The sequence below is a fragment of the Chiloscyllium plagiosum genome, unplaced genomic scaffold (genome assembly GCF_037043375.1).
Source record: "Chiloscyllium plagiosum isolate Xiang-an unplaced genomic scaffold, Cpla_swu_hap1 HiC_scaffold_46, whole genome shotgun sequence".
Taxonomy (NCBI): Eukaryota; Metazoa; Chordata; class Chondrichthyes; order Orectolobiformes; family Hemiscylliidae; genus Chiloscyllium; species Chiloscyllium plagiosum.
In genome coordinates this window covers 771,597-782,436 of record NW_028270184.1, presented here as the reverse complement: position 1 = coordinate 782,436, position 10,840 = coordinate 771,597, and the positions used below count along the sequence as shown (strand labels likewise).

At 49.7% G+C, this 10,840-nt stretch overlaps 1 protein-coding gene across 1 annotated transcript; it reads left to right on the top strand.

Annotated features, from left to right (window-relative positions):
* Positions 1–388: 388 nt before the first annotated feature.
* LOC122543971 (dual specificity protein phosphatase 10-like) lies at positions 389–10,394 on the top strand. The gene is made up of 3 exons (XM_043682980.2): positions 389–1,493; positions 6,500–6,859; positions 7,797–10,394. Exons 1-3 carry the CDS (start codon positions 389–391, stop codon positions 8,060–8,062), a joined length of 1,731 nt encoding a protein of 576 aa, XP_043538915.2. The 3' UTR covers positions 8,063–10,394.
* The last annotated feature ends 446 nt before the right edge of the window (positions 10,395–10,840 follow it).

Below are 10,840 nucleotides of genomic sequence, written 5' to 3'. Positions count from 1 at the left end.
CCATCACTCCTAACAGATATCCCCCTGTCACCCCCCCCCAGCTGACTGCAGATCCTTGCCCCTGCCGTCCCCCTCGCCCGGGCAGCCCCATCCCCAGTTCCTCCCGCTACCTCTGTCTCTGTTTTTGCACAAGAGGCCGCCCGGGTACATTCCAGGGGGATTTGCAATGAGCTGCCGCCTCAGAGGAGCGGGGGCTGGGAATGTTGCTGTGAGTCAGTCACTGCTGCAATGAGCCGGGGATTGCTGTGTGTCTGCATCAGTCAGTCTTCATTGTGCATTCATCCTGCCGCCTGGCTCTGCTCCCCCACCCCCAGCCCCAGCCCCCCGCAACCCTTACTCCTCCTCCCTCCCTCCCTCCCTCTGTCTCTCTCTCTCTCTGCAATCTCCAATGCCTCCTTCTCTCTTTGATGAACGGCTGGTGGTTCAGGTACTGCAAAGGCCCCGGACACTAGCACTGCATCTCAACAAGACAGCACGTGTGGGGAGGACCCATCTGTCCCCCAGCCTGGACAGCCCTGAGATTACAGACCAGGTTCTGGGGCTGGAGAAGGCACAGGCACAGGCACAGGCACAGGCTGAGAGCAGCAGGCAGTTCAGCCCAAAGTCAGTGGATAGCCCGCCACTGGATATTAGGGTCTCCGTGGGCCTGCCCCCACAAGACGTGGACAGCTTGCAGCTCTCCTTCAGGTCCCTGAGGAAGGCTTCCTTGGTTGGTCAGCAGCCCGGCCTCAGGGAGAGGGACAGTCCTTTGGAGGAGAGGCACGGGGCATCCCAAGCGCGTGGGGGTGCCTGCCTGCCTAGCCCCATGCCGTCCTGCCTCAGTGCCATGAAGCCTCTGAGGGGCAGCTGCTGGGGCTGCTGGAAGTTGGTGAGCCGTGATGAGCCGGTCTCCAGCTCCTGCCTGTCATGCAGAGCTGGCCTCAGGACCCCGGGCTGTGGGCCGGCTCTCCGGAGAGTGGGCTGCTTGCCAAGCCTGCGGGCCATCAGCTGCCTCACCTGCGACCCCTCCCTAAGGTCTGTCAGCTCCTCTTGCAGTTTCTGCAGCAGTGACCCCATAGTGACCTTCAACCCCCGGGGCTCCAAGGCCAGCAAGGTGGAGGAGGCAGATGACAAGAAGGAGGAGGATGACTACAATGCCCACACCATCTGGCCAGAGGAGCTGGCCAAGAAGATGGGCAGCACCAAAGTCCAGCAGCAATCAGCTGTTATCCTGGACTGTCGCAATCTGGTGGAATTCACGAAGAGCCAACTGCAGGGTGCCATGAGGATCGGCTGGTCAGAGGGCCCAGGGAGGGGTGTGCCCGACCATGGGGGGCTGACCGTTTTTGATCTCCTCTCCAAGAACCAAGAGGCCAAGCCGCCGTGTGGAACAGCCTGGCACCAGCAGGCCAGCAGCTCCAAGCCAAGAGTCCGGAATCCCAGCAGAACCCTCACTCCACAGTCTCTCCACTTGATCCTGGATTCAATCCACAGGGAGGACCGGGACGGGCGAGGTAAGGATTGTCCAGTCAGTCTTAATTTCTACGGAGTTCTTGTGTATGTTTATGAAATGTTCTGCACTGCCTTGTTGGATGGAGGGGAAGTGTGTGTGAGTGTGTGTGTGTGTGTGTGTGTGTGTGTGAGAGTGTGTGTGTGTGTGTGTGTGTGTGAGAGAGTGTGTGTGTGTGTATGTACACGTACGCCTTCATGTTATTAAGAAGGCAAATAGAATAGTGTCCTTCATTGCTAGAGGGATGAAGTTTAAAAACAGGAAAGTTATGTTGCAGCTGTGTAGGGTGCTGGGGGTGAGGCCACACCTGGAGTACTGTGTACAGTTTCAGTCTCCTTACTTGAGAAAGGATGTACAGTACTGGGACTGGAGGAGGGTTGCTAGATTAATTCTGGAATTGTAAGGGTTGGCTTATGAGGACAGATTAAGTAGACTGGGACTATACTTATTGGAATTTAGAAGAATGCGGGGGGGGGGATCTTATAGAAACATATAAAATTTTGAAGGGAATAGATACGATAGAAGCAGGGAGGTTGTTTCTACTGGCAGGTGAACTAGACCTAGGGGCATAGCCTCAAAATAAAGCAGAGCAGATTTCAAATTGAATTAATGAGGAACGTCTTCATCCAAAGGGTTATGAATCTATGGAATTCCAGTGAAGCAGTAGAGGCTACCTCGTTGAATGTTTTTCAAGTGAAATAGATTTTTGAACAGTAAATTGAAAAATTGGAGGTGTAGTGGACAGCCAAGAAGGTAACCTCAGAGTACAACACGATCTTGATCAGATGGGCCAATGGGCCAAGGAGTGGCAGATGGAGTTTAGTTTAGATGAATGTGAGGTGCGGCATTTTGAAAAGGAAATCAGAGCAGTACTTATACACTTAATGGTAAGGTCCTGGGGAGTGGTGCTGAACAGAGACCGTTGGGTGCAGGTTCATAGTTCCTTGAAAGTGGGGTTGCAGGTGATAGTGAAGAAGGCATTTGGTATGCTTACCTTTATTGGTTAGTGCATTGAGTATAGGAGTTGGGAGGTCATGTACAGGACATTGGTTTGGCCACGTTTGGAATGTTGCATGCAATTCTTGTCTCCCTCCGAAAGGAAGGATGTTGTGAAACCTGAGAGAGTTCAGAAAAGATTTACAAGGATGTTGCCAGGACTGGAAGGTTTGAGGTATAGGGAAAGGCTGAATAGGCTAGGTCTATTTTCCCTGGAGTGTCAGAGGCTGAGGTGTGACCTTACAGAGGTTTATAAAACCATGAGGGCCATGGATAAGGTAAATAGGCAAGATCTTTTCCCCTGGATGGGAGAGTCCAAAACTAAAGGGCATAGGTTTAATGTGAGAGGGGAAAGATTTAAAAAGGACCAAAGGGGCAACTTTTTCACGCAGAGGGTGGTGCATGTATGGAATATGCTGACAGAGGAAGAGGTGGAGGCTGGTGTGATAACAACATTTAAAAGGTATCCAGATGGTATCACGAACAGGAAGGATTTAGAGGGATATGAGCCAAATGCTGGCAAATGGGACTAGATTTATATAGGATATCTGGTCAACATGGATGAGTTGGACCGAAGGGTCTGTTTCTGTTCTGTATATGTCTATGACTCTAAAGGAATTAAGGGTTGTGGCGAGGGGTGGGTAAGTGGAGACCTGAGTCCACACGAAGATCAGCCATGATCTTATTGAATGGTGGAGTTGGCTAATGGCCAAATGGCCTAACCCTGCTGCTATTTTTTATGTTTTTGTGTATTTAACTGTGTGTGTGTGTCTATGACTATGTATGTATGTGCGTATGTAACTATGTATGTGTGAATGTATATTGTGTTAGATTGTATGTGTGTATGTATGTATGTATGCATATGTGTGTGTGAGAGAGAGCGTGTGCTTGATGAGTGTTTGTGCGTGTGTTTGTGCATGTGTGTTTACATGTGTGAATGTGTGTGTATGTGTATGCGTTTGTAAGAGTGTGTGTATGTATATGTGTGTGAGAGAGAGAGAGATACTGTGTATGGGGTGGCAGGGCTCTGCTACAGCTCAGGACAGATTGCAGTCCACTCCAACTGCCCATCCCAGACAACAAGGACATGAATCCATCACCCCTTTCTCCCCGGTGGGTGATTAAAGAACACATCAGGGATTAGCAGACCTCGTACTTGGTTCTTATTTCATAAGAGCTGAAAATGTGTTGCTGGAAAAGCGCAGCAGGTCAGGCAGCATCCAAGGAGCAGGAGAATCGACGTTTCGGGCATGAGCCCTTCTTCAGGCATGAGGAAAGTGTGCCAAGCAGGCTAAGATAAAAGGTAGGGAGGAGGGACTTGGGGGAGGGGCGTTGGAAATGCGATAGGTGGAAGGAGATTAAGGTGAGGGTGATAGGCCGGAGTGGGGGTAGGGGTGGAGAGGTCAGGAAGAAGATTGCAGGTTAGGAAGGTGGTGCTGAGTTTGAGGATTGGGACTGAGACAAGGTGGGGGGAGGGGAAATGAGGAAACTGGAGAAGTCTGAGTTCATCCCTTGTGGTTGGAGGGTTCCGAGGCGAAAGATGAGACACTTTTCCTCCAGCCGTCGTGTTGCTATGGTCTGGCGATGGAGGAGTCCAAGGATCTGCATGTCCTTGGTGGAGTGGGAGGGGGAGGGGGAGTTGAAGTGTTGAGCCACGGGGTGGTTGAGTTGGTTGGTCCGGATGTCCCAGAGGTATTCTCTGAAACGTTCCGCAAGTAGGCAGCCTATCTCCCCAATATAGAGGAGGCCACATCAGGTGCAGCGGATGCAGTAATTGATGTGTGTGGAGGTGCAGGTGAATTTATGGCGGATATGGAAGGGTCCCTTGGAGGGAAGTAAGGGGGGACCATCCATTCCCAACATCAGGATAAGAGAAATTGCCATCTGGATACTGGAGCAAATCCCTGGTGGGCCTATGCTCCAAACCCAGCCTCCTTCTCAATTCTGAATGTTGTAAATATGTGAGACCGATGCCAGAACCATATTGAGGACACCTTTCCCCTCCTCAACCATTCCTGAGCCCTCCTGAGACTGCCCTCCACTATCTACTATCCCATTCTCCCCCATGCTTTTGGATTTTTCAGAAAAACAGGCAGGAAGGGAAGGGTAGTGGACTGGTTTGTTAATATAAGATGGAATCAGTACATTAGCAAGAAATTATCTTGAATCAGAAATGTAAAATCAATAATGGTTGAGGTAAGAAATAAAGAGGGGAAGAAAACCCTCATGGGCGTAGTCTGTAATCCCCCTGAAAGTAGCTATGCTGCAGACGAGAGAATAAATCAGGAAATAATGAGGGCCTGTAACAAAGGCAGCACTTAATCTTCATGTAGGTTGGGAACATCAAATTGGTTAGCACTGCTGCCTCACAGCACCAGGGTCCCAGGTTCGATTTCAGCCTCGGACAACTGTCTGTTTGGAATTTGCACATTCTCCCTGTGTCTGCGTGAGTTTCCTCTGGGTGCTCCGGTTTCCTCCCTCAGTCCAAAGACCTGCAGGTCAGGTGAATTGGCCATTCTAAATTGCCCATAGTGTTAGGTGCATTTGTCAGAAGGAAATGGGTCTGGGTGGGTTACGCTTCGGAAGGTCAATGTGGGCTAGTTGGGCCAAATGGCCTGTTTCTACACTGTAGGGAATCTAAACTAATTATTGCAAATTGAGGGGTGATAGATTTAAGACAGATGTCAGAGGCAGGTTCTTTACTCAGAGAGTGGTAAGGGCGTGGAATGCCTTGCCTTCCAATGTAGTTAACACAGCCACATTAGGGCATTTAAACAGTCCTTGGATAAGCACATGGGTGATGATTGGATAGTGTAGGGTGAGAGAGATTAGATTAGATGGGTTTGATTATTTCACAGGTCGGCACAACATCAAGAGCTGAAGGGCCTATTCTGCGGTGTATTGAGACCTTGGAGTGCAGGTTCATAGCTCCTTGAAAGTGGAGTCGCAGGTAGATAGGATAGTGAAGAAGGTGTTTGGTATGCTTTCCTTTATTGGGCAGAGTATTGAGTACAGGAGTTGGGAGGTCATGTTGCGGCTGTACAGGACATTGGTTAGGCCACTGTTGGAATATTGCATGCAATTCTGGTCTCCTTCCTATCGGAAAGATGTTGTGAAACTTGAAAGGGTTCAGAAAAGATTTACAAGGATGTTGCCAGGGTTGGAGGATTTAAGCTATAGGGAGAGGCTGAACAGGCTGTTTTCCCTGAAGGGTTGGAGGCTGAGGGGTGATCTTATAGAGGTTTACAAAATGATGAGGGGCATAGATAGGGTAAAAGGCAAAGTCTTTTCCCTGGGTCAGGGAGTCCAGAACTAGAGGGCATAGGTTTAGGGTGAGAGGGCAAAGATATAAAAGAGACCTAAGGGGCAACTTTTTCACGCAGAGGTTGGTACGTGTATGGAATGAGCTGCCAGAGGAAGTGGTGGAGGCTGGTACAATTGCAACATTTAAGATGGGCATTTGGATGGGTATATGAATAGGAAGGGTTTGGAAGAATATGGGCCGGGTGCTGGCAGGTGGGACTAGATTAGATTTGGATATCTGGTCGGTATGGGCGGGTTGGACTGAAGGGTCTGTTTCCATGCTGTACATCTCTATGACTTTATGTTCTATGTACTCACAGCTGACTGAATGCTCACTCAAAACTGGTTTGGCTCTCAAAGGAGCTGATTTAATTACATGCTGAGTGATTTCCTACCACAGGGTTTACAGAAAGGACCAAATCTTTATGAAGTTCTGAACAAATAAAATACCTGGTTATTAATGCCAGCGTTTTCCATATTCCTTCATCTTCTGACTTTGGAATTTCATGAGAAGCACTCTACAATATCTAGGTGGTACCACTACTCAATAAACAGTCGTCCATTCTTCCTTCTGTTTTTAGCAGCAGAGGGATCTGTAACCCAGTGGACACAGATTGAGGATGATCAGGAAAAGATTCTGAGGGTAAGTGATGAGAGATTTTGATTATGAGGGATATGCATTGTGATCTTCTCTCTACTCTGCTTTTCCAGAACCTGGGTATGAGAAGAAGGTTACAGCGCCCAGCTCTGCATCAATGAGGCCACGGGATGAAGGGAAGGAGGTGTTCGAAGGGTCATATGGAGAATGTGAAGGCACACTCCCCTTGACCCCTGACATTGAAAATGCCGAGCTGAGCCCCATCCTGCCGTTCCTGTACCTAGGGAATGAGCGTGATGCCCAGGACCTGGTCAGGCTGCGCCAGTTAAATGTGGGATATGTCATCAATGTCACCACCCATCTTCCCCTGTACCATGCACAGACTGGCAGTGTACACTACAAGAGGCTGCCAGCAACTGACAACAGCAAACAGAACCTCCGCCAGTACTTCGAGGAGGCTTTCGAATTCATCGGTGAGTGCAGAAGGCAATACACAGCTCTCTGTCCCACTGCGCTCTGTCCCACTGCGCTCTGTCCCACTGCGCTCTGTCCCACTGCGCTCTGTCCCACTGCGCTCTGTCCCACTGCGCTCTGTCCCACTGCGCTCTGCCACCCACTGCACACTGTCTCACAGTGCTCTGTCACATGACACACTGTCCCATCGCTCACTGTCCCTTCGCTCACTGCCCCACTGCGCTATGTCTCACTGCGATCTGTCACACTGCACACTGTCCCTCCGCTCAGTGTCCCACTGCGCTCTGTCCCACTGCGCTCTGTCCCACTGCGCTCTGTCCCACTGCACATGGTCTCATTGTCCCACTGTGCTCTGTCTCACTGTGCTCTGTCACACTGCACACTGTCTCACTGTGCTCTGTCACATGATACACTGTCCCATCGCTCACTGTCTCACTGTGCTCTGTCACATGACACACTGTCCCATTGCTCACTGTCTCACTGTGCTCTGTCACATGACACACTGTCCCATCGCTCACTGTCTCACTGTGCTCTGTCACACTGCACACTGTCCCATCACACAGTCCTACTGCACTCTGCCATACTGCACACAGTCTTACTGCACCCTGCCACATTGCACACTGACCCATCACACAGTCCTGATGCACTCTGTCTCACTGTGCTCTGTCTCACTGTGCTCTGTCTCACTGTGCTCTGTCACACTGCACACTGTCCCACCACACACTGTCTCAGTGTGCTCTGTCACACTGCACACTGCCCCATCGCACAGTCCCGCTGCGCTCTGTCACACTGCACACTGTCTCGCTGCACACTGTCCCACTGGCCTCCACATTTTGTACAGTCTAGATAAGGTCCTTTATTGGCTGAGGGTTGCATTGTGATATTTCTCAAGCTGGTTGTGATTGGGCCTGTTGCTGTGTTTTTTTTTGTTTTTAGAGGAAGCCCACCAATGTGGCAAGGGGGTTCTAATCCACTGCCAGGCAGGAGTCTCCCGTTCTGCCACTCTGGTCATTGCCTACCTGATGAAGCACACGATGATGACCATGACAGATGCCTACAAATATGTAAAGGGCAAACGACCCATCATCTCTCCCAACCTCAACTTCATGGGGCAACTGCTGGAGTTTGAAATGGACCTGAACAAGGGTCTCACGCCCCGGATTCTCACGCCAAAACTTAGTGGACTCGAGACCGAGGTGTAGGTATCCCCCACAACATCCCCACCGTAGACCCCAACAAATTCCGGGGCTGAGCAATGAATCTTAACTGGAGGCAAAACTGTCTCTCCCTCACTCTCTCTCCAACATGGATAACCAACCACCTCCCATTTCAAAGGAAACTCCTTCTCCGTCTCCTGTTCCAGCCGCGACACTGCGATCAGAATCTGAGAATTAATCATCTGAGCTCCAGCTGGTCAAGGGAGAACTCCTGGCTGGATTTGATTAATTGGGAGCTGGTTGAGTGAAAGAGTCATTTTATTTCATATGGGGTTCCTTTGGACTTGACTGTGGGATAGGGTTTTGTTGGAGTTATGGGTGGGAAGGTGAGGGTTTGGAATGGGATCTTTCTATTGAGACAATTACTGTGAAACTGATCAAACTGATCCAATGTCTTCCCCAGAGGTGCGCCTGTATGTGTGGACATTGCCTGCTGGATAGGATACAGTGGCATTGCAACCAGATGTCTGTAACCTGCACTGCCTTCCTTTGTCTTCCCCAGGGTGATGTGCCACTGGTGCCCCTACTCATCCCTGAAGTTACTCCCTCGACCGCTGCCCTGGTGCTAGGCTCTCTCCAAATAATATTTTTCTGAAGCTCCAATACACATGCCCTAACAAGACCCCCATATCAGCAAGCAGTAAACCTCACTGTGGACTAATGTGACTTGGACCCCTATCAGTGTGGGAGTGGGACCCTCACAATTGGGGAATTGGACCCTGACACTGGGGGAGTGGGATCATGATCAGTGGTGGATCTGGGACCTTGACAATGGGGAAACTGAGACCCTGACAATGGGGGAGAGGGGCCCTCACTAGTGGGGAAGTGGGACCCTGACAACGGGGAGAGAGGGACCCTTACCATTGGTGGAACTGAGACCCTGACAATGGGGGAATGGAAATGTGACCACTGGGGGAGTGGGTCTGTCACCAGTGGTGCACTGGGACCCTCACCAGTGAGGAATTGGAAGCCTCCCATGCTCAGGACAATGTAGTGGAGGGTGAGTTGTGGGGGGGGGAATCAAATTGCCACAGCCAGTAGTCCTGAGCATCTCTGCCCTCAGCTTCTGTCTGATGTTCTCTGTCACCCCACATCACTATGCAGTGATTCAGGACTGAGACATAGCAGGGGTTTGGCCTTATATGTTGTGTATATTGCAGTAACAGTAATATCCTCGTGAGATTCTGTTCATTTCTTTTTCACACTGAGCTTCCTGTGAACAGACAGATTACCTGGCTCTCACTCCATCCTCAGACCCAGGGCTGTCTGTCAGCACAAACAGCACCTCAACCATTACCATTGGGTACAAGGAATCATTGCAGACATCTCCGGATGATTCCTGTTCCAGGAGACATAGTAAAAACAGACAAGCTGTTGAAGCATTTTATCTTGCAATCATCAGGACACAATTGCAAGAATGCCAAATGTCAACCGGAACAATGATTTATACTGTATGAAATGTAGGAAACTGATTGGTTGGCAAGTGGATTCTCTTTAGTTGAAATTTCTACAGTACATTTCATTTTCAGCCAATACACAGATTCTATCAAGATCAAGGGTCTGTTTCTCCTGGGAGTGCGTGATGGGGGACAGTGTAGAGGGAGCTTCACTCTGTATCGAACCCCATGCTGTCCCTGTCCTGGGAGTGTTTGATGGTGGGGCGGGGGGAACAGTGTAGAGAGAGCTTTACTCTGTATCTAACCCCATGCTGTCCCTGTCCTGGGAGTGTTTGATGGTGGGGCGGGGGGAACAGTGTAGAGAGAGCTTTACTCTGTATCTAACCCCATGCTGTCCCTGTCCTGGGAGTGTTTGATGCGGGATATTGTAGAGGGAGCTTTACACTGTATCTAATCCTGTGAACTCCCTGTCCTGGGAGTTTTTGAGGCAGTACTTTGCACTAGTTGCCATTATTCTTCTGACTGAGTGGAACCAGACTGCTGGGGTTCATCACAAATGCAGTTATTGTAACTCCGCCATGGGTCTGAGCTGCTAGTGTCGAGTGGGATGCTTGTCATTGAGTGAATTTAACTCAGATGATGTGTGACCCAGGCTGAGTGAGCACAATGTCATGGAGCCCGGGTCTGAGTGACACCGCCCACCAATGCCATGATCTACCTCCTCTTCCCCACTTAGGCATCAAGTCACAAAGTGAAGCTGCTCCCAATCATTTACCTCACACTGGAGGTCAAAGGTGAAACCATGACCTTCGCCTGTAGGTCGTGTATCTGTCTCTGTGTTAATCTGTTGTCCTATGTATTTATTTATTTGTACAGTTTTGGTGTGAAGTCTCCATCTTGCTGATTTATTAAAATTCCATTTTTAAACACTCGTTCGGGAATTTGCCTTTTTCTGGACCTCCCATTTCCTAATGCTCAAGGTGGGGGTGGGGGAGCGCAAGGGGAAGTAACAGTGTTAAATATTGATAATATTTAGAGTATTGTGAACAGTTTTGGGCCCCATACCTCAGGAAGGATATACTGGCCCTGGAGTGGGTCCAGAGGAGGTTCACGAGAACAGTCCCAGGAATGAAAAGCTTAACATATGAGGAACATTTGAAGATTCTGGCTCTATACTCCCTGAAATTTAGAAGGATGAGCAGGGATCTAATTGAAACATACAGAATGCTGAATAGCCTTGACAGAGTGGACGTTAAGAAAATGTTTCCATTGGTAGGAAAGACTAGGACCTAACGGCACAGCCTTAGAGTAAAAGGAAGCCCCTTTACATTGGAGATGAAGAGAAACGTCTTCAGCCAGCAAGTGG

Excerpts from the sequence above, each read along its gene's own strand:
- LOC122543971 (XM_043682980.2), top strand. The coding sequence starts at position 389 with ATGCCTCCTTCTCTCTTTGATGAACGGCTGGTGGTTCAGGTACTGCAA. Across the intron at positions 1,494-6,499 it reads GGAGGACCGGGACGGGCGAG|AACCTGGGTATGAGAAGAAG; the intron begins GTAAGGATTGTC and ends CTGCTTTTCCAG. Across the intron at positions 6,860-7,796 it reads GGAGGCTTTCGAATTCATCG|AGGAAGCCCACCAATGTGGC; the intron begins GTGAGTGCAGAA and ends TTTTGTTTTTAG.